The sequence below is a fragment of the Ixodes scapularis genome, unplaced genomic scaffold (assembly GCF_016920785.2).
Source record: "Ixodes scapularis isolate PalLabHiFi unplaced genomic scaffold, ASM1692078v2 PGA_scaffold1__304_contigs__length_218370807, whole genome shotgun sequence".
Taxonomy (NCBI): Eukaryota; Metazoa; Arthropoda; class Arachnida; order Ixodida; family Ixodidae; genus Ixodes; species Ixodes scapularis.
In genome coordinates, this window is record NW_024609846.1 from 82,266,320 (window position 1) to 82,290,526 (window position 24,207).

The 24,207-nt window shown below is 47.3% G+C and overlaps 1 protein-coding gene across 1 annotated transcript in view; it reads right to left on the reverse strand.

The window, feature by feature from the left end:
* Positions 1-2,117: 2,117 nt before the first annotated feature.
* LOC8033096 (potassium channel subfamily K member 18) overlaps positions 2,118-24,207 on the reverse strand; it is a 66,890-nt gene continuing 44,800 nt past the window's right edge. The window contains exon 2 of the mRNA XM_029993651.4: positions 2,118-10,233. Coding sequence (XP_029849511.1) covers positions 9,521-10,233 — 713 coding nt within the window. The 3' untranslated portion in view covers positions 2,118-9,520. The remainder of the gene's footprint in view (positions 10,234-24,207) is intronic.

Genomic DNA, 24,207 nt, shown 5'->3' on the forward strand with positions numbered 1-24,207 from the left:
CTATGCTGGGGTTGGAGGCCTTGTTCTCCACTGAACTTACTCGGTTCACGAGGCCCAGTCGCTCGCATGCACGGAGACCTAGGATAGCTTGGTTCCTTTTCACCACAAAGAAATCGAGCTGCACTGGTCGCTTGTCGAGCTGCACCGACAGACGAACCTTTCCGCTGTGTTGAATTTCGCCGCCTCTGTAGTGGCGAAGAATGCTTCTGGTTGGACGGGGTTTCTGCTTCGTCCTGAGCTTCTCAAACAACGCTCTGGGCAATAAGTTTGCCTGCGCCCCCGTGTCGACCTTGATTTTCACCACGGTACCCTCGATGCGTGTGGTGACAATCCAGTCGCGATTGGAGGAAGAGCGCTCGTTCCCGGTTGCCAAAATTTCAAGAACGTCGGAGTCACCATCGCTTTCATCCCCTTCGGCCACGTCGTGTACCACTGCCCTTTTACTCCTGCAGCAGACTGCGAAGTGATTCCGTTTGGTGCACTTGGCACATGTCTTTCCATACGCTGGGCACTTCCTCGGCGGATGAGATAAGTTACAATAAGTGCATCTTCTTTGCTCACGCTGTTTGGCTTGTCCTTGTTGAACGGGGTCAATTTTCACAGTTTCGCCATCCCACGCTTTGTTCTGTGCTTCGACACGCTCCTCAGCCTTGCAGCACTCTACTGCTACTTCCAGGGTTAGGTTTTTTTTTTCGAAGCAGCTTTTCTCGCAACATCGTGCTCGAAATCCCGTAAACAATCTGATCTCGGAGGAGAGATTCTTTCAAACCTGCAAAGTTGCACGTCCTTGCTTTCAGTTGCAGGTCTCTAAAAAATTGTTCAAACGGTTCTCCTTGAGCTTGCCGACGCGTGCGAAACACGTAGCGCTCGTACGTTTCGTTACATTTGGGCAGGCAGTAGTCTTCAAGAGTCTTGACTAGTACGTCATAGTCGGCTTGCTCCTCTGATGTCAAATTCAGTGTGTTAAACACGTCTATAGCTTCCTGGCCCGCGATATGTAGAAATATGGCGGCCTTCTGTTACTTACTACGAGGCTTCGTGGGTTCCGTTGCTAGGAGGTAAAGCTCAATGCGCTGCTTGAACCTTAGCCACGACTCCGCCGCGTTGTCGCCAAGTTGCAGCGGTTCCGGAGGTCGAAGATCTGTCATGATGTTTTACCTTTGGACTTCTGACACCATGTAAAGATAGTGCGTTCACGATCAGTGCCAGCAGCAAGAACAACTTCTTTATTTTTAAGCGCGCGCTCCTTTTGTCTCTTCGCGTGCACGCAGTGATCCTCCCGCTAGCATATGGTACACACATAACAATATTATTATTGATACGTTTCTCTTCCAATGCTTGACCAAAGATGCGATTTATTGATACCAAATGGTTCCTCGATAGCCAACACCAACGCAGAATAATCGAAGCCCGTGCTCTAGATTTTTGACGTCATCACAGTGAGATCGAGCGAAGACACCGATTGGATACGAGTGGTGCATCAGAGCTCGGTCGGGCCTCGTGTCCAATGAACGCATCGAAGGAGGCTCGGCATCGGGCTCGGATCCAATGGCTGAGTCGGCGCCGCCGGACCGTGATGTCTTTCTTTAGAAGAAGAGGAGGTCATTCGCAGGCCTCGATTATTCTAGGTTGTATTGCTGAATCGCACTGATCCGAATTGATCACGGCGCCAGAGCGTGCTTCTTTTTTTTATCTTATTTTTTGTCGGAGTCTGTAGATGTGAATGCTAAGAAGCTCGTCTGTTCTGGTGGTGTAGATTGAATTGGCTTTAAGTCTGCAGTGACTGACAGCGGGAGCCGACGATGGGGACAATTAGTTTTTAGTGTTTTACATGCAACCCCCAACTCAAAATCTGTCTTCGGTTCTGTTATTCTTCTTGAAGCGCGAGGCTTTATTCTGCTGCGTAATTCCATCGCATCTCTAGCTTTAGGAACACACGAGCCGCATAACTAGGCTTTTTAGAATTTATGCAGAATGTAACAAAAATAAATTATCGCAAAAACAAAAGCTGAGTGTTTTCATTTTTGTTACACTGCTCTGCATTACGATCTGATATTCATGTCCAATACTAAACACTTGAAGTTTGTGTTACAGGCCATCAATGAAGACGAGTCGGATGACGAGTCTTGCTCAACAGCTTTATCAAACCGCACTGTTTTATACATGTACAAATGACTACGCAGGACGAAGCCCCTTATTTGAAGAAGATACGTGCACATATCTTCGCGCGAAACCCCGGAAGACGCGCTTCTTGAACGCCTCACTCGGGCCCATATTCAGTGAGGCCATTGAGGGCCGGTTTGTGTTAGGCCAGCTGTGCTCCGCAGGACAAGGGCATCGTATATTACTCGTACGAATAAGCCTCAACAAAACGAATATTTGCTACCACCCGACATATAACCTAGTAGTCTTTTTTGTTTGTTTTCTTTTTTACAAAACACTTTAAAAATGTTTTCCCGTATATACGTACTCGTTCGCACGCAGGGTAAGGGCAGTGACTCTCGCACCACCTTCTCGGCGAAAAGAAAAATTGTATATAGGTTCTTGTTCATTTCGACGTCATTGCCACTATATGAGAGGTCTTCTTTGTCTATACAGTATATCACACTCGGCGCAATGTGCATCACTGGAGCGGTAAGTTCGCGCTGCAACAACACACTGCAGCAGCGCTTCGTTTGGCGACAAGCCTCCGATGTTCAGACAACATTTCTTTGAGTCTGACGTCTCTGACACATCAAGGTTGGAAGTCTTATAAGTTTCGCTCGAGTATAATAGACCTTTGCAAAAAAATTCCCTTCTGCGAGCTGCCATCTTTGTCTGCTGGGCTGTGGAACATCTTCTGAGCATGCGCTGTTGCTCTGCTGCGCGGTAGATCGGACGCTGCGCGTGCGTCCACAGCTCAGTGACTCAGCATTTTTCGCCAGCCCGGGGGAAGGGGGGGGGGGGGGGGGGGTGAGCGATGCAAAGGTCTATACATTTGTTCTATATGTAAATCAAGTTCTCTAGAAAAAAAAAAGCAAAATTGAAGATTGAAGACTTTTGTTTGTCATGTTCAAAAAAAAGGCTGAGTAGCTCGACGTGGTATTGCGCAGCGTTTTCAAGATCTGTCGGCCGATGGAGTCAGCAGATCCCCGATTATACACTCTATGCGCGGAGCGCAAGTTCGTCTGCTTCGTACGCAGGGGTTGCGCTGACATCAAAACGCCGAGCTCTGATTGGATCCCATTAGAAGAATAGTGGGTAGTCCTCAATGCTAGCTGCTTTGAGGTCTACCTACTATCCTTCTACTCAGGGCCAATCACAGCTCGGCGTTCTGAAGTCACTGCAACCCCTGTGCAAGAAGCAGACGAGCAGACGGACTTGAGCTCCGCATATAGAGTCTCTGAGGTCCTAAGAAAAGCAGAGCTTGGAGAGGTTTGAGGATCTTCTAGTCGCTCCTCAGTCAATGAGATTGCGATATTAGCCGATCAGGAGGCCGAAAGAACGAATCGCGAAGAAATGCGAACATAATAGGCCACACCCTGCGCTTCTTTTAAGCCATCAGAGACTAGAAGCTCTTGTGCTAGAAACGCCAATCGCTGGCTCTCCTGTAATCGGCTAGACATATACGGGAGAAGGGACCGGTGTCGTATGCTTCGATAGCCATGCGGTCTCACGGTGGAGTTCATTGCCGTCAAGGACATTCCTAGGAATGTATATTACACGAGGGGAAGTGGGAAACAAAAAACCTAAAAAGCCTGAAAACACGATTGCAATATACTAAGAACGTTCACAAATATATACTTAAGCAAACTTTAGGCAAGCGGTACAAAGTTAGGGACGGCCATTGGTGGTTCTGGTAAGAGCGATATATTACGATCCAAGTAGAGAATAGGAGGAAATCACGGGAGTGGAGTTGAGCCTTTCGCGCAAATTAGAGATTCCTCGAAGACAATTTTAATATATAGAGCAATGTTCATATATACATATGAACCATTTTAAAGGGACGAAAGAAAATGAGACATTCAGATTAGTAGCACCTAATAAAGACTAATAAAACAAAGCAAATAGAGCAAACAAAGCAAGCCGGGGGGCGAAATTCGTGAACGCCTTTTTGTCATTGAGAAGTAGCCAGTGGGGCACGCAAAACCGATCGCCCTTCCTATTGGCTCTAGACCGATTTAAAACTGACCCATGATTGATGTCCGAGTGCATTGAGGGGCAGCACTACTACTACTACTACATGCAGTACCGGTTACAAATTGGAATATTAATGAACTACAAAAATGAGAAGAAGAAAAAAAGGTTGTACCGTAGCTTATCAATAACTAAAATCCACAAAAATGAAGCGAGGATGCAAGCTCTTTCTCTTTTAACAATCTCCCAGTTTGCTCTTTTTGTGTGTCTTACCTTTTTAATAATGAAAATGTACGAGTAGCTTGTCTGCGCATTTATACTGCTCGCAAGTTTTTCCCTCTTTTCTTTTTTTTTTCTAAGAAACTCCCGGTCACTAATGGTGCGCATTCTGCATTTAGCGGAATACTAGATGAGTGAGCAGACTTCGAAGCTACTCGATGCACCGGCGTCTCATTTATTAACGATCCGGTTGCTCAAGCAATACGGTGACACGAGGAGGGATGGAGGCTGCGAGCTTAATCTTCTATCGAAGCGTCCGGCACCACCGAAGAGGCAATTAGGCGGGCGCGCTGCAGCTCCATGTCGAAAGGCGTCCAAGTCAAGGCAGGACGGCCGCCCTATTAGTCACCGGCGCAACGTGCGAATCCTGATCAGAGACTACGTAAGGAAATTTTGTTCAACTCGGAACTAGAGCTCTGCTAGTATTCAGTAGGCCCCAATCGGAGTGGTATATATTGCTTGCGAAATCCCAGATGGCACAAGCGTGTTGAAGGGGGAATATAAAAATGTTAATTTTTGGTTTCCCCAAGTAGTGAGTGACGCTCGCTTCAACCTAACGCAAAAATATGCCTGCCCCTTTACTTTGCCGCAACACGCTCGCTACCATCGACGGAAAAACAAAAGTGACCGAGCGGGTCAGAAAAAAATTTTTTTGACCGTAAAGTGGTGTTCGACTCGTAGCGCTGAAGAGGCATGTCACATGTAAAACACTATAATCAGTGTCATGAGCAGACTTCATTACGCGACAAAGAAATTGCCTCGGGGTTTATGTCATGTTCAATCTAAAACAGTTCGTTTGCGCCCTTTCATTCACTTCATTAAAAAAAAAAAAAAAAAAAACTTTTTTTTTTTGCTAGGCTAGTTTTGCCATATGCTGAGCCCTTTTGTATAGTTTGCGATGATTGACTTCCCGAGTGCTTTGAAAGCAAATAAACCGCACGGGAAGTTTCGAAGAATTTTTATTTTGGTGGTTGTGGCAGGGAAGTTATGAAACTCGGGTAATTAGAACAATGGGAAAACATTCTAGTGACGACGTTTAAAAAAACCTGCGAGTCGCTGATAACCTTGACGCCTCAGCTGCCGGAAACAGCTTGTTTAATTGATGTTTCCGTACCTACTAAATAAGGAGCTGAATACTTTAATCTCTCGGTTTATTCTCTAAACTTGCACGTGCGTCTACTTTTCGCAGCGCACTTGCAAAGCAGCGATCTTCGGAGGGAGAGCGGTTAATGACGAGGACGCAAAATACGTTGAGACCTAAAAAAATTAAGTCAGCCATGTGAGATCATGTCACATATGCTCACACCGTGCTTGCGTACGAATCGAATTACTCAGCGTCATTCATAGCCTTCCCCGGGTCGAATAGCTCCGAGGGAGACATAGATTTCGCAGTGTCAAAAAGCTCACCATCATGCACGGCCTTCCCCGTGTCTAATAGCTCTGAGTCATTAATAGGTTTTGCAGTGCCAAATAGCGCTGCATCCTTTATAGCCTTCCCTGTGTCGAATGGCCCTTCGTCATTCATAGATTTTGTAATGTCAAATAGCTCTGCATCATTCATAATCTTCCCCGTGTCGAATAGCTTTGAGTCATTCAGAAGTTTCGCAGTGTCAGATAGCTCTGCGTCACAATATTTATAGCCTTCCCCCGTGTCGAATAGCTCTGACTCATTCATAGGTTTCGCAGTGTCAAATAGCTCTGCGTCAATAATAGCCTTCTCCCGTGTCGAATAGCCCTAAGTCATTCGTAGGTTTCGCAGTGTAAAATAGCTCTGCGTCATTCATGGCCTTCCCCATGTCAAAGAGCTGTGAGTCATTAATAGGCTTCGCAGTGTCAAATAGCCCTGCGTCATTCTTGGCCTTCTCGTGTCGAAGAGCTGTGAGTCATAATAGGTTTCGCTGCGTCAAATAGCTCTGCGTTATTCATAGCCTTCCCCGTATCAACTAGCCCTTAGTCATTTAATAGGTTTTGCAGTGTCAAATAGCTCTGCGTCATTCATGGCCTTCTCCGTGTCGAAGATTTGTGGGTCATAATAGGTTTCACTGCGTCAAATAGCTCTGGGTCATTCATAGCCTTCCCCGTATCAACTAGCCCTTAGTCATTCATAGGTTTCGCAGTCTCAAATAGCTCTGCATCATTCATAGCCTTGCCCCGTGTCAAATAGCTCTGAGTCATTCATGGGTTTCGCTGTTTCAAATAGTTCTGCGTCATGCATAGCCTTCCTCGTCTCGAAGAGCTGCAAGTTATTAATAGGTCTCGCAATGTCAAATAGCTTTGCGTCTTTATAGCCTTCCCCGTGTCGAGTAGCCCTTAGCCATTATTCGGTTTCGCAGTGTTAAATAGCTCTGCGTCATTGATAGCCTTCCCCGTGTCGAATGGCTCTGAGTTATTCATGGGTTTCGCAGAGTCAAATACCTCTGCGTCATTTATAGCTTTCGCAGTGTGAGAGAACGATATACCTGTTTTATTCATAGTGGTGATTATGTGAAGCTCTGATCCATTCATAAACGTCGCAGTGTCGAATAGCTCTGCGTCCTTCAAAGCGTTTATAGAGTGAGGATAAGACCACGACGGGATCTCTGCTCTCTTTACGACGTTGAAGCTAGAAATGACAATCCGTTGTTCGATTCGAAACCCCTACTTTTAGGACTTAACATTTTTTTGCCCACCTGATTGACCGATCTCCCTCCGTAGATTGCGATTATTGGCTTTCAGTCAAAGAGCACTGCGGGGAAAGCGAACACACGCGGACATATCTTCCGGTCAAGCGAGCTGGTTTAACGGTTGTTTTCACTAACTTTTGGAAAGCCCTGCACTTATAGAAAGAGATAATCGTCGTTTTAATGACTGCGCTAGTATTGCCAAAGTTCAGAGTAAGAAAACATTGTAGCGTTCATCATAAATGCACGCGCGTCTTTCTTTTTTTTATTCGGCTTATTTGCTGGATTCCGAACCTCGATCGATTTCTGTGTAACCAGCAAACGCGGAGATAGCGATTTTGTGGAGGCGAGGCTGATTAAAAACTCCTAGATCTTCGTTCATAAAAAAGAGAAGAATAAAAAGCGGTCTCTCGCTATGGAACCTTGAGGTGGGCGGCAATCCGACAGACGGCAGATAAAGTGGTCGATGCTGCACCACCATCAATATAAAAAGCACCACCAGACTAGTAAAGTTACAAAATAAAAACACCTCTGACAAATGTTTTTTCTGTATTTTCTGAAAAAAAAAAACACAAGAAATTTCCACGAAATTGAAAACTCATCTTGTCCTGGAATGCCGAACGTTTTTAATGATATACGACCATAACTAACATATTAAACAAATAATCTAATATTAAATTCCTCGTTTAACCGCAAGCAGTTTTTTTTTTTATTTACCTCCATTAATTTTCTTACATTTCGATCGACAATGAATAAAATTTGGCACGCAAGTCGTTTTATTTCAGTTAAGTTTTTGGTTTCTTATTCAGTGCTAATGGGGAAGGAGTAATCTACACAATCTTCGTCTTCACCCTGCTTTAAATTTCTAATTACGTTATAAAAAATGAAGTGCTTCGATATCTTCAAAAAAAAAAAAGATTAAAAAAAAACGTTCGCCTTTGGGCGAGTAAGGTAATTAGGCTACATAGCGCTGCCGCGCTGCATTTTATATATCGATGGCATTGTTCTTTTAATGCTCCCAACTTTTTATCTTGTCGGGGTCAGGTAGGACCTCATTACTTAGAGCTGGTCCTGCTGTAAATATGAGTCCTTCAGCAATTCCATATAAAAGAAAATGCACAAACACTTATATCTCGTGCGTTCGTGAGTTGTCACGCTGCTCCCTCTCGCTTTTGTTTTGTTTTGGTTTTGCTTGTTGACTGTGTCCTAAAAGAGCTCCAATACCTGAGTCAACTTCGGACTTCTCAGCCGGTGGGAGAGATGTCAAAACAGAGTACTGAGCGTGGAACGCGTCCCCGTTTGGTTCGTTTTAGCAGTGTTCCAAACACCTTTCCAGCGTTTACCGTCCAGGCAAAAAAATGCTGAGTCACTGGGTTATAGCGATATATCACCTAGAGCGCGATCACGCAGCGTCTCACAAGAAGCGCGACGCTAGCAGGCGGAGACGCCAAGACGGACGCGTTTACCGCTTTACGGTAATTCTCGTCGAGCTTCGGCGTGTATGCCGCTTAGGGCGGGGCGGGGGTCCACTAACAGTGACATGATGCGTGGGCCTTGTCCTCTAGGTGGTATTGGCCATGGACGCATGCGCGCCGTCTTCCGCAGCCCAGCTGACAAAGATGGAAGGGCGCAGAAGGATTTGTCCGTATAGACCATTCCCGCAACCGCTTTCTGCGCGCGGCCATCTTTTTATTCCCGAGCTGTGGCTCGGGAATAAAAAGTATAACTCCCTTCTGCGGGGTATTTGACGCCGCGCATGCGTTCACATCGCAGTGACTCGCCATTTTGTGCCCGGGCAGACACGGAAAGGTGTATACGAGGCCATTTAACGGTGCGTGCCCCAAAATGTTGACAAAAGGCACCGCAGGAGGAGCCATGTACCTCTACGGTTGTTGCGTGCCTGGCAGTTGGTTGTAGGGGAGACGGCGAAGGAAGACGAGCCGCCACGGGCATCGCCGTTGTCGCGAGGCATTCGGAGAGCAGTATTACTATTGGAAGGCTTAACTTCAATGTTTTGTATAGTAGGTGGAAATTACCCGCTGATATCAAAAGCACTGCTAGGTGGCACAAGCCACCGCCCACGTAAAAGATTCAGTTGTACGCAGTCGTCCATCCCAACTTCTTTCTCCCGGAGTTTCCGTCAACTGGACGGCTGCTTCAGAACGAATGTCAAAATAAAGATGCGATCAAACAGATCGGTTGGTGACACGTCTCAGGCACCACATACCGAAGGTTCTTCTCAGTATACCTAAATACCTAATCTTTCGCCCAACTCCTCTTTCAGCACAGCTGGGAAAACGTTTGCCGTAACGCGGAGATGTATAGCATCAAGTTATGTATACGTGAGCCGCTCTCGCGGGATTAGCACCGTCCCACGGGGCATACCCCCAACATTCATCTTAAAAAAAAAGAAGGAAGAGCACACACACGCACAGTTCCACCGAAGGCGACGCGTGCGCCGAGCCTCAAGAAAAGTTTTCGTCGTCGTCGGCGTCCTTGATGATACCGATGCGCTTGCCGCAGTTCCGCACTTTGTAGATGACCTCCTCCTGCATGAGGTTGAAGCACATGGCGATCAAGGCCATGCCGACAAGCAGGTAGAGCGAGCAGATGACCAGCTTCTCCTGGGACCCGCTGTCCGAGACCACGGTGTCCCCTGGCACCAGGTCTCCGAAGCCAATGGTGCTGAGCGTGACGAAGCAGAAGTAGGAGCCGTCGAGGAACTCCCAGCCTTCCCAGAGGCTGAAGATGACAGCTCCGCCCGAGATGTAACCGATCATGATGACGAAGCAGAGGGTGATTGGCACCGAAACGCGGGGCTTGGCGCCGCCCTCGTACACGTCGTCGTCGGCGAGGCTCTCCACGCGCACGGGGTCGTCCCGGAGCTTGCCGTCCTGCAGGTCCACCGAGTTGTGGCCGACGATGTGGTGGACGCGGTAGTTTTCGACGGCCGCGTTGCGCTGTAGGTGGTTGTGCAGTGGCAGCGGCTGCCGGCGGCGGCGCTGCGGGTGCTGGGCCGGCCTGCAGGTGCACAGCTTGCCGTACACGTAGCGGAAGGCCTTGGCCAGGATGTCGCCGATGTTGGTCAGGTAGAGCAGCATAAGCGGGATGCCCACGATGGCGTACAGGATGGTCACCATCTTGCCCCAGTTGGTCCGTGGTGCGATGTTGCCGTAACCTGCGCAGAACAGGCGTTGGGGATTGAGGATGGTTTCCTCCGAGGTTTGGTGCACGTTATTATGACGTGTAGAGTTCGCAGAACAACAACAGCAGTAAGATAAAATCGAAGCTCGTAGGAAGATACTTGAAAAGACATCTCCCAAAAGGCTAGGAAATGGCGGCTGACGTTTCCCTAAGAGACATAGCGAAGCGCTTCTAAGAGCCCTGAGGATGGTGTTACAGCAAGGTAGGCGATTACTCTGAAGCCAGGGTCACGCTACAAATACAGAATAAAAAAGACAAACTGCGCACACTGTTTGAAGAGTGTATCTTCCTTGTACGACGGTAGCGTCACATTGCTCATACAAAACCGCCTACAGACATCTTTGAAGCATACATACATGTGTATGAAGCAAAGATGCTTCGATCATGCTATGGCAGTCTCCACAGGTAATTCTGTCATCATATCCGTAACGAGTGTCTTGTGTATATGCACGAACAGTTTGACTGCAGTTTTAGGCTACCAGGAGGTTTATTTTAAGGTACAGTTCATAGAGGCATTTTGGTTGCTTCTAAAAGGAGCACTCTTGATTATTAAGAGTAGCGAAATTCTTTGCGGTGATGGTGCAGGTTTTAGAAATGGGCTTTGTCATGCGTGTCGGTTGTCACTTCTTGTAAAGCTGGTGAAGTGCAATTCCAGAAGAACTCGCTGGGATACGCTATAAAAAGGCTGAAAGTTTTTTTTTTTTTTTTCGTACATATTTTGTGTAGAGTTGTGTTAATATAAAATGTTTGTTGGCGAATTCGAACACAAATGTTAAGAATTGGCTGCGAATTGAAGGGAACGTTTTAGAATACGAATATTTTACATTTAACTTGGGCAGAGCACGGAAACATTTCACGCACTTGTGTTCAATTTAAAAAAAAAAAAAATAAGTCTTCGATAAGTTTGGGTTAAAAAGTGTGACATAGCATGCAAAGCAATGACTACCTTATTTATTGAAACTTATGCTGGAATTATTTTTCCAGCACTGTGTTTTAAAATTAAAATGAACTATAATCGTGACCAAATAAACAAATAAGTTGATCTACGTTAGCGAGCAAAAATCCCCAGAGCATGGAACCAAGGGAGAAGCTCCTCCGAGTCAGCGATTTCCCCGAGCGCGCTGGTGTAAAACAGTGAAGCTCGACGCGCGAGCGCGCCGTTGCGAAGCGATGAAGCTCGACGCCAGAAAATGGGGAATGTCGAAGATCATTTGTCATCTCTAAATATTCCAAGAAATCGAACGCTTCTAACAATAAAAGTATGCTGCAAATAAAAAAAATATAAAAAAAAAACAATATTTGCAAAATGTTTAAAAATTTCAAATATATGCAGATCCAACTTTTGTGATTGGGCTATCCAATAATATGGCGGATCTTCAGATTTTGTCAAGCTCGCAGTATCTTTAAAGCCCCATCGGCTTATCAAAAGTATAGGCGAAATTGATTAATTGAAATGTCGAATGATAACAATTTAATGTTTGACATCATTCTAGTGGGCCAAAACTAATTCTTAAGTGTATGGTGGTTTTATTATTACTTTACTTTGACCTATGCCTTGACGAGGTCATCCACGCTTCCAAGTACTGCCTTTCTCGCAATAAAAAACAAAAAATACTATTTTTGTTTTAGGTCACACGAACCATTGCCCCGAAGTATCGCCTCTATAGACAGAGGCCTGACTGCGCGATGCTTATACCTTTAGACTAACCTTGAAAGTAAATTTACATCCCGATAGTCGCGACATTCAACGTCAAAACGGTGTACGAATCTTAATAAAGTGTCAAATATATTGTCTGCCATATGATTGACCAATAATAGCAGGTGATGACTATATATATATTTTTGCACTGTTTTCTCCAGAAGAGGATAAATCGAATTCGCATATAGTAAGGCAACGTGTCTTAAAATCACAATAATTAAGAGGAGGTACTAAAAAAAGCGAAACGGAGTAGTAAAGGATAGATAAAAATAACGATAAAAACAAGCGCGAGTTTCCGGTCAAAATACGTTTCCAAATCAAGAAAAAAACAAAAGTTACTAAGACTCAGTTTTACCGAGAAGAATTTTTTCATTATCAACGATTCCATTTAATGTTGACTCGCCCAGCATATTCCATCGGAAACTCAGTGAGATAGCGTTGATTAGCGTTAGCGTAATTTTTATGAAGCTTCAATCTACCCAAAAAACAAAAGATCAATCAAACCGAGGAACGGCGGAGAGAGAAAGAGATATACAAAGAAAGAGAGAGCGAAAGATGGAAAGAGAAAGAAATTTTCGCTATTTTTACGGATAACGTTTATTTTATGAAGGCTGATACGACGCTTCCGGGAGATGTAGCGCCGGAAAGCCCCCTTTTAACGAATGATCGTCGCTGAAAGAGATCCGGCATTCCCGTCGCCGAAAGGAAGCAAACAACCATCAAAGCGAGAACGGGGAGGATTTTCGGGGAACATGATATCGGCTACATTCCTCGTAAAAAAACGGGTGCCTCTCTACGCATTTTCAACGGTGGATAGTTTAATATAATTGTTTTGTTGGCGTTGGATGAAAAGGAAAAAAGAGGGGGGGGGGGGGGGGGGGGTTGGTACATAACCGCGTTCAGGCTGAAAAAAAACCGGAGCGGTGGCCACTCTATCTTTTCAGCATACCTTCGCTTCTGCAGGATTCGTTCCTTCCGAAAATCGCATGTTTTTCATGCGTTATATATATATATATTTATTTAGTTCGAATGCATAAGCAGGGCATATTGAAGGACTCCGGTGTAAGTAGTACTCGCAAAAAGACAAAAAACGTTCCCGGTAGGTGTAAGATTCCGGGATTTTCGAGTTTAATTGTAATGGAACGTTTTCGGAGTTAATGTTTGTTATTATCACAAATCTGGCGTTGATTGGAGGTAACTTTTGCGAATTGCGGTTTGAATCACACGGCTCAGGTGCAATCTTTAGCTTGAACATTGTAGAAAAAGTCGATCATTGCCGTGACTTTCTCTTGTATTGCGAAATCTATGATTGATGATGCGGTACTGGATTCGAACCACGATTCGTACATCCTTCAGTTAAATTTTTAATTTTTAGAAAGTCAGCGTAATCGGAGTTTAATTTCGCTTGCATTCCAACTTTTTATCTAAAAATTGTAGTTTCCACACGCATAAAAAAAATAAAAAAATAAACGCACCAAAAGAAACGAGCAAAATATAATGTGAGGAATATTAACGAGAAATCCGTGCCATATGTTGCCTGCTGCTGCGGAGAGACTGTCCCTCTTCCCAGTATATGAGGCCCGAATGCACAATTGTGTAGTTGAATTGCCTTCAATCGTGACCCAGAAACACAGCCGGATTGACGCAAGATCACATTTTATCCGTATGCCCTGAACAGCGCTTGCTACAATGTAAAGCACGGGCACCATTTTTTTTTTTTTTTTTGTTTAGTTCATTGTAACTGAATTCCTTTGCAGCGCCTCAGCACTAAATAGGCTGAATAAAAAAAAAGTTAGGTAATTTTAAAAGAAAATATTCACGGTTAAAGATGGTCTTTAATATGAAATCTCAACGTGAGCAAAACGTGTAACACGGATAGGCGCTTTGCACATGAGCCTAATTTACAGCCGTCCTTGCTGACCTCCTCTTGCCTTACCCAGATGCCGTGAAGCGGGCGTTACCGAGCTTCTACAAAGGCCTGGGAGAAGAACAACGTATAATCTAAAATGGCAATAACCTGGCCTGCTGGGGTCACGACGAAGCAAACGTATTAAGAGGGAAAAAAATGAAGGTCGGTTATGGCGAGGTCCACGCACAGCTGCTGCAAAGAGTGTATATATTCATTGCTGTGATTGGCGAGGAGATCCAACGTCCAGCTGATTTTCCCCCAGAGTTTTGTGTTAGAGTGAACTGTGTTTACAAACACAAGGCGCGCGCACTAGATTCCTTATTTCATCCTTCTCAATTGAGCGCGGGGCAAACATTAAACACAACTCGCGGCCATTTTTTTTTTCTTTGCTGCGTTTGCGTTTGACGCGAGACGAACACAGACGTAATATTCGGCTTCGAGGGTCGAGCGCTACGTCAAAACACGAACAAATCATTTACGATGTTGTTGTCCCTGATTGTTTCCGTCACGGCCTCCGATATTTTTCGCTGCTTCGGCCATTGCTTTCGCACGGTACAGACTTCCTGCGAGGCGCCTTGCTGGCGCTCGCAACTAAACCAAACATAAAGGAATAGCCGCGAATTATCATCATCACCATTATCGTCGGTCTACGGTGCTTAGGAGCAGCGCGAAATGTGCTCTCCGCCTTTCGCCGCACCACACGGACCTTTGGCGGGGAAGAAGTTGATCGAAATTTGAAGGTTCATCTTTTCGAAGCGCGAAAGGAATATAACAAATATTCACTGCTTTGTTTTGAAACAAACTGCGCGTCTATTAGTTCAGTAAAAAATAGGAAATTGAGCCAATCGAAATCATGAAGGCGAGTCAAAATATATATTGGCACTAAATAGTGATAGTGGTAGTGATTTATTTCGGCCCACGCAAAAGGCAAGTCGCCCATACTGTCAAGATCCACGGCGCCATGTCCAACGATGATGAGATAGTATTGCACAGATGAACTTTTAGAAGAAATGGTGATGATGGTTTAGATGGAGCTTGTGGAAGCGGGTGAGGGGTTGATGTTGCGGTTGAAGAAGGTGAAGAGCGTTAGGCTTGCAGTGGTCATCGTGACGGTGGTCTTCGTGGGGCCGACAGAGGACTTCTAGCGAGCCGGTCTTGAGCACCTGAGGAAGGCTCCCTGCGTCCACGACTCGCAGACGGGCCGCAGGAATTTCCGGCAACGCACGGACGTCCACCACACCCCTGGTGGGGCTCCAGCGGCTGGCACCGGTGTTTACCGGGGGGGAGGGGGGGGGGGGGGAGGGGGGGCGGATGGCCGGGGGTTTTTGCGAAAGTGAGCTCTGAAGTTTCCCAGCTTGCTGACGAGCTTGCAACCATTCAGCGTGACCACCCTATCAACCGAAGCCATTGCGTGTGCCACTGGTCCGGCGAGGAAAACAGGTCTTACGCCCCAGCTGGCCTCCTCTTCTTCCAATTTTGCATTCTGAGGTATCATCCATCGAAACAACGCAAGGACCGGACCAGCGAATGAAAATTACGAATCAACAGAGATCGGCTTCCCTTGCTCTATTCGGATGGTGAGAACCATGAGGATGTTACCTTTATGCCGCGGGCTGACACTTGACAGCCTGATCTGAGGCGATTCTGTTTCCGTGTCAGGTTTGGTTCTAAGCGCCGCATACGGAGATCTAGACAACTGGCTCGGCTCGCTTTTTCTGCTGGGCAGCCGAGCGTTTGGAAAGGCCAGAGCAGAGCGCGGGAAAAATCTCGGAGGCCATGTCCTCGTCGGTGTAGTTCTCAATTCAGCCACTAGGGGCGCGACGGTTGAATCTCCTTCCCAATGGGCGAACACAGCGCCCCTGGCCGATTCCCTCGTTGGGTAAGTGCCAAGATGCCAAAGAAACGACAACAGTAGAAAAGTAAATAAAAAATCCCCACTTTTCAGGCATTCTATCGGTTTTCGCTACACCGCTTTTCGTAACAAGATTTCGGATAAAGGCAATCTGAAAGCCCTCTAGAAAAAAAAAAAAGAGGGTTTGCAGATTCCCCCCCCCCCCCCCCTCCCCCTTCCCGCCTCGCCCCCGCCCCAAGTTTATTCGAAATTGTTTTTATATACAAACGAAAAGTCTGCTCGGATTTCGGAGTGCGACCGCTTTGGTAGACGACGACGAGCGTGCCCGGGACTCACGCAAACAAACTCCCAAAATCAGATAAACAAAACAAGACAAATGTAGGAAGGCTAAATTCCGCAGTAACTCAATTCCTAAAACGCAGTCTGGTTTCGTCGAGATTTTATTTTTACGCGAATTCTGTTTATCCAATGGGTCACTCCAACGGGGTTACGACAGACGATATATCGTTTTTGATAGCGTAGTTTGTATTCATTTTTTTTTTTTTTTTCTTTTACTCAGCGTCAAGCTTTTCTTCTTTTTTTTTCCTTTCTTGTTAGTTTTACGAGTGGCTATATGCAAGTGCGTGAGATTTTATCGCATGACCATGTTGTATACAACTACTTTACTCGGCATTTTTTCCCCTTATCCGTCTTTTTGGTCCGAAAGAAACTCGAAAGTGGATAAATATATAAATTCGAAGCAATTTACACCATTTGATTGATTACTGGAACTGCCCTCTTTACTTTGGCCTCGCGCATTTATTCGACTTTACAGTTTGGTTTGTGGAGTGAAAGCTCGCGCTGCCGAACCTGGGCTCGAACCCCGTCCCTTCTCTTTTCTAATCGTATGAGTACCGTACTTGCGTGTGGACGTGTGAACACCGCCGCGTAACGTACGTTAACAAAAAAAAAAAAAAAAAAAAAAAAAAAACGCCAGTCGTGCAGCACTGGCTTAATTGCCCATCGACAGCGCAGACACCCAACGATTTTTCTAAGGAGTTTTGAGGTCGCTCGTGTGTGCTTGTAGCTTATATTTCTATTTTAGCGTTTGAAGTCACACATTTGTTGACCTATGCAAATAAGACTGACGTTAGATTTTTAATCATACCGAATGGGTCCCCACAAGCTCCGCGGCTCGCAGTCCATTAAGTCCAAAAATAAATTAAAAAAAAGTAAGGAGTATTGGTACATCGTTCCAATAGCTCCGATAACGATTCCCGACACTTCTCTGAGGCCTTTGCGCGTGCACCGTATCGTTATGGGAGGTATCGGAGTGATCTACTAAAGCTCCCAGATATTCGAAACTTCGACGGCGCGCGTTTCGAACCCGTTCCTCTTCCCGTTCTTGTGGATCACACTTTCGCCGCCAGAGCCGATGAACTGCGCTAGTTTTCGCTGTACACTTGGAGGGGCGATGACTTCCCGCTTCTCTCTTTCGTGCCTTTTACGCTAGATGGCGTCGCCTCCTTTGGAGTTGCGAATACCTGTGCACGATGCCGAGTCTGTACTAGATCCTTCTAAAATGGGACGGGCAGTAAACGCTCACTTCCCCGGGGCCTGCCGGACGCACTTCGTTGGTTGTAAGACCTCAAAATAACTCTTTTCTGCCACTACTTGTTCGGTTAGTGACAAGGTGGGTACGGCGGTGAGGTCCCGCTTCCAGCACCAGCCGCCTATCTTCGATGACACTCGGGCGTCTCGAGGGCTTCGAACTTGAACGTGCAACAAAGCACGTTGGATGGCAACGAGCACGGACTGGACGCCGCGGTCATCCAAAAGAGACGCTTGGAGTTTCTCATTTTCCTGCCAAGAGTACTCCAAGAGTACGGAAGAGCTCGTGCAGTCATTTGAAGCTCGGATTGGAACGGGTGTCCCTGCAGTGTCCGCAATCCTCAGCGTGTGATCTACCAAAAGTATCTATCGAGGAATAACGCAGATAACGGTCGTGACGATCAAGACGCAACATCTTCCACGAATGAGGGTATGGTTGTGCGCTGGCATATCCCTTGTGTTTCTCCTCAGAGGGGCCGTGCAAAAGTATTGGGTTGGGCTGGTTCTTGCTGCACGGAAGCAGATACTGGCGCTAGTGTGACCCGAGTGTTACACTAGACACAACAGGGGCACAAAAGCTTCTTTTCATGGTGACAATTTGAAAACGTACTATTACTCTCAGTTTGTTCTTTGCGAAAATTTGTGACGTGCTGAGCGCTACATCAAGAAGTCGTTATTCGGTTGCCGATAGGATAACGCTCCCATAGTATAAGACACCGTTCGCGCGTTGCAGATAAGTTTGGTGATCGCTGTACCAGCATACACTCGGTGCGCACCTCCATATTTGATTTAAAAGTGCAGCCTATCTTAGAACAGGTACCGGAAATACACTGCCCTGCACTTTGCTGCACCGCGCTACTCTTTTCCGTGCAGGTGTAGACATGATGCAGGTAAAGTTTGAATGAGCCCAATGTGTGAAGCTCAGCGTAGGCTTGGCAGATGCCATGTGCTTCGACAACCCAAGCATGTTTCTACGATGAACCTTGGCAGCGAGTAATCGGCACTATATCACGTGATCGCTTGTTCCGGCTTCGAGTTGAAGGGGTGATCCACTGATCCCTATGAGGATTTGCTGGATTGCGCTTCACTGCTCCACGAATGCAGCCACCGGAAGTTCCAAATGGGCCATCTTGTGCCTGAGTAAATCTGCCCGGTGAAGCGTTGCAGAGGCTGGGCGGCTGCGTGCTAAAAGACACGTTTTCTGCTCGTTCGCCATAAATAGTAGTTTTTTTTTTTAAGCTTTGTGTAAACGGTCGTAGCTGCCTTTGTTACGATTGTGGCTCCTCTTTCTTCTGTCCTGTATTTCTGTGCTGTACATTTTATTCATGATGCCTTCAGCGATTGTGTGTCCTCTTTCATCCGGTCCTTGTGAACTCGAGGGCAGGATGGTTTAAACATCCTGCCCTCGAGAACTCATGGATTTTTTTTATGAAAGTGCAGCACCACAAGAAAAATGCACAATTCCTTTAACGCGAGTTTTTCAGTATGGCAGTGTGATCAAAGGACATACCTTGGCACGCACGGAGTTCTGAATTGTCCAGATATTCTGGCGAATTGCTATCACTGATCATGTATTGCTATCAGTAAAGAAAAAAAATGTTTGCTTCTATTATGAATTATCAGTCATGGATACGTTAAAAATCTGCTCGACTGAATCCAAATTACTCCTGCCACACGGCAACAGAGACAAAGAAACACAATGGTGCAGCAATGGACGGGAGATAAGTTTTCGAACGCCACTTAAGCAAACTCGTTTTTGGCCCGCGAGTGCCGCAAGTTAGAAATACAGTCGTCGAAGTAAAGTAAAACGCTGCTACAGGAGCACATGCCCCTTCACGCACGTTGCACTCGGGGAAAAAAATTGTTTTTCTTTCAAATGGTTAACACGGTGTCGAATATTGGTTGGTACCCAAGCGTGCGAAGGCACAGAGACGCAGCCCTTCGTCGTCCGTACCAAGGCATGCCCTTTGATCCCGTCGCCTGACCGCGAGATTTGCGTTCGACCAGTTGTGTCTTTTTTCTGCGGTGCTGCGTTTTGGTAAAACATGTCACGGGCTCTCAAAGGCAGCTATAACAGGGTTTTCAAGAACATCTTCGGCGAATGACGGCGAACGAGCAGAAAACATCTGTTTCAGCAACCAGCTGCAAAGCTTTGCAAAGCTTCACCGAGCATATCTCTACACAGAGCCAAGATGGCCGACTCAAAATTTCCGGTGGCCGCACTTGCGCTGCAGCAACTCACGTTATTAGATTAGCTCAGTTACGGAACTGCTCATAGACGTTGCAGTACTCCGCTCCCTCACCGCCATTGATCTCTAGTGTAGTAGGCTGGATCGCGGATCGAGGGTTGTCTGCTGGGGTCGAGTGGAATCACCGGTAGCCGTCAATTGACACCAGCCAATCCGTGGGACCCCATGGGAAAAAATTAGTAAAAACTAAGAAGTGCCGTTTCTCTCGTTTCTAAGCTGTTGTGGGCATTGAAACTTGTTGTCTGCTTTTCGGGAACCATGCCAAATCGCTTGTGTACAAACATTAAAACTGACAACCCTCGAAGTTCTTATAAATACATGTTTTGTGGCCAAGAGTGACTCCGCTGGGTGAAAATGTAGTGCAGCTCAATGAGGCTGTAGAGTTACCTAGAGTTACCGCGGAGTCGGTGGCGGTTTCGATGAGTTAGGTTTAGTAGACGACGGAAAGCCGCTGTCTGTCAGGATTGAACTTTTTCGACATTCATCAACGTCTGGGCTTCGCCGACGACGGTCTTATTAACGGCAAGTTCCTTTGTTTACTCCACTACGAGAGCAAGCTTGCCTGCTCAGCCATGGCTGCTCAGGCATGTTTGGCTCTTCTAATGTGCGTTCGGACGTTTGGCAAATACCGATTCCATCTCCACCCGATAAAATGATCGCAGCACATTATAAAATACTCGCCGTCAAGCACAGCGTACAAGCTTCAATATTCCTACTTTCGTGTGTTTCTCCCATAAACTTGCGTGTATTACCCGGAGTCAAGTAGTGGCCACCGGCGGTGCCACTGACGGGCTCCCGATCCGCAATCCAGCCTCTACAACCGAGATCAGTGCTTGCTCATCACTGCTCTTGCCTCAACTGGTTCGACGCGCCGGACGGCTACTATGGTAACTGGAGCGTGCTTTATGCAACGTTAGTTTTATGGAATACGTGCGCTTCAAAGCACAGCGTCTAGATGGCGTTCCACCGTGTTCTATGATAGGGTGCCTACATGTCTGTCTGTCTCAGGGTGAAGACATCCATTGTTGTCCTGAATGTGCCAGCGCGTGACGCTCTCGCGCACTCGGTGCGTGACTTGGGCGGTAAAATGGCGTCCATGCATTAGCCAAAGCTACGCGCTCGAGCTGAGTGACACCGGAGGGCACGCAGTTCAAAATGCATAAGAAAACGATTGGGCGGAAAAATGACTGAGATGTCACCACTCAAGCAAAAGCGCGCGTGTGTATGCAGGCACTCTATTCTATGAAACACACGATTTTGAAACGACAATCTAGATGGCGCTTCAAACGACGAGAGACGGATTGAAGTGAGTGAGGAGGGAGGCGCCCTCCTCCACGGGAGTGCCACAACTCAGAACCGTATATGTAGAGCGGTGGTCGCGAGAAACAAACCTTATAACTGCATTGGAGTAACTCTCGATGACTGAAAATATGGTACACGTGATGTTTCAATCACGCTCATCCAAAATGATGGTGGAAGAGTGCGACTAGCGGAACGATCGACATAATACGTACGCCAAACGCCGAGGGCCGGGAATCTGCCGTCCGAGCGGTCACACTCTGTCCGCGCAAAAGAGAGTTGAGCGGCGCATTCGTTTCTTACATCTTTCTGCATGATCATGATCAAAACAACACGTGCACCCTATTTTCAACCACAAACAGTTACTACACTTCACTCTTACGCAATTATTAAAACCATATACGAACATAGACCTTTGATCAGAACTGGTTCTCGCTACCACCGTTAGGGGATTCTTTTCGGCTTCTGGTTGGTCAAGAGAGCATGCCAAGCCCTCTTTCCGAGTTTGCCGCACGCCCTAGGTTTGCCTGCGCCTCCCATTGACCAAACTCTCTACATATACGGCTCTGCCACAACTGAGGTAATCTAGAAACGTTGGCAGCGACCAAGCGGAGATGCGCGATCCAGCCAACTGTCATAAAAATCGTTAACAAAAAGTATGTGTACGTTTATACGGCCGGAAGCTATTCTGCCTCAGTGGGCGTCTGGTGTCTCAGCTGTTGAGCAATTTAGCCAGTGCGGTACAACCGCTAGCCTGAGGTCTTCAACGTGCACCACGCAGTAGTGATACACGACCGCACGCCGGTACGATGCTCATCCAGATCAAAACAGGCATGGGTGGGGATTGAACCCAGAATCCCTGGGAGGTCGTAGATATCTAGTAGAGATCAGTCGGGTGAACGCTGCTCGCCTCTTTCAAATGTTTTCTGCAACTGCCACTGCGCGGAGAAAAAATCAAACGCGTGTGTTGTTGTTTATAAAGGGTCGACAATTAAATCTAAGCGTTGTTTACTGAACGCACTCAAGTATTTGTGGGGCCTCTTTAACCAAACGATAAGAACAATTTTCATAGCATAAAAAAAAAAAAAAAAAAAAAAAGATTTCTGGCGTGAACAGGTTCGCAGTGTCTTTATAATGCGCCTTTTATCCGGCGACTTTAGCCCCGGACTCGGGCCATCGGCCCAGGAAGCGGCAGGAGGCACAGCGGGGAGGGAGAAGGCGAGGGTACAAAAGCCGCGGCAGGATTTGCCGTTCTATTTGCGGCCGCAATAGGCGTCGGAGGAGATGGAATTAGGCGCGAGGCGAACCGCTGTCGTCGTCGTCGTCGGGCGGCCAGGTGGCGTTCGCAGCAGCAGCGCGTCGCTGTCTTCATCGACGAGTGGCCGACCAGTGGTGGCTCGTCGGAGTGCGGGCTGCCTATCGCTTCATGTTATGGTTTCGCGCGCGAGGGAGAAACAAAAAGAGAACGGGGGGATTGGGGAGGGTTCTGTGATTGGTTCTCATCCACCACAGGTCAGAACAGCCGAGTGGCGCGTATCACGTGACCGCGAGAGCCAATCACAGATAATGAGGCCGTAGTGCTGAATTTTTTACGTCATTCGGCTAATACTCGTGCAAAGGATTACAAAAAGAAAAAAAAAAGACGATGGGACTAGGAAGACGACACGACATATACAACTGTATGAGAAAAGCAGGGCTTTTGAGTCGAGAAACTGACGGAGAGGGGGAGACGAGAGCGTGCGCGGACGTCCGAACACCGAGGTCTGCACTCTTAAAAAAAAGCCCGTGCGTCTACTTTCCCGAACAACGCTCGAAGAGCCAATCACTACAACTTACGGAGGCAGCTCAGCGAATGACGATGCCGAAACATCTGTTTAGACCAAAAAACGCAGTCTGAGTTGTGACATTAAGCAATGCAAAACGTCACGCTCCCATTGCTTAATGTCACAACTCAGACTTGGTGAACAAAAGGTAAGGGCGCAAACGAGCTGGTGGTGGTTAAACATTTCGACAAAAACCCCGAGACTGGGACAGAAAAAGGGACGGTTTTTTTTGGTGTAAACATATGTTTCGGCACCGTTATTCGCTGAGCTGCCTCCGTATGTTGCGGTGATTGGCTCTCCAAGCATTGTGCGGGAAACTAAACGCACAAACTTTTTTTAGAGTGTGATTGAAAGAATTAGTGGGTGACAAAGTAAAGCAATGGCAAGACCAGGGGGGGAAGCTTATGTGGCTTCAGCCCCCTCCCCCACCCCCTCCCCCGAAATTCAGCCGACCCTATAATATACGCATAAATTTTGACCCCCTCCTCCTTTCCTCCTTCCTTTTGCACCCCAAGTAATGGACATTCCAGCCACCATAGCCCCCCCCCCCCCCCCCCCCCCCTGAAAACAATTCCTGGCTACGCCACTGGTCGGTATAGCAAAAGCTAGCTGCTATTGTCTCCACTGCCCTCGTCGGACGCGTTAGAATGCGAAACGCCGGCGTCCAGCGTTTTGCTTTCGCATTCGAATACGTTCAGCGAGTACAGTGGAGACAAGGACAGCCTTTGCCTCCACATAGTATACACCGCTGCCAAGGCTACTGGGGCGAGAACGTGGCTTCATCTACGTTTTCGCCTGTGCGAGAACGCGTGCAGATGATCGGCGAAATCAAACCCCATGCTGTCGCCAGCAGATTTGACAGCGTTGTTCAACAAATAAAAAACAGTGAATAGGGTTTCAGCTCCTTCCCGACCCCCCTCCCCCCCCCCTCCCCCGAAATTCAGCCGACCCTATGAATTATGATATACAGATGCACCTTCCTCCCTCTTCCCCCCCCCCGCCCCCCCCCCCCCCCCCCCCCGGCCAACCACCAACAAAGAAGAAATCCTGCTTACGTCACTGGTGTTGTCGAGTACCTTCCCAACTGTGCCCTTCAATTGGACCCCTTTTCCCTTTCTCCCTCGTCCATTTCCCCCTCGCGTGTGAAACCACTGGAGGATGTCACATTAAGCGGGCCGCCCCGGTGCAGGCCCGGGTCCCCCACTCTAGCCCAGGCTGCAGCCTCCCGGCCGTGCCTGGGCGCTCTCCGATCGATGGCAGCGGACCGGTCGATGCGCCGGCGACCAGATAAGGATTCGGCCGCCGGTTTCTCCCGCCCCCCGTCGCCGGTAAATCACACGCGGACCGACACCACCCCGCGCTCTCACTCCGGAACCTGGCACGTAGTTACATTTAAAAGAGGGACCGGAAATATGTGCCGCCAATGTATACGGGAGGGACCCCGCCGAATTCGCTGAGGCGACGCCGATGTTGGAAGTTGGCGAGGCCGTTCGCGCATTGAGAGCGATGGTACACTTTGCAGCGTGA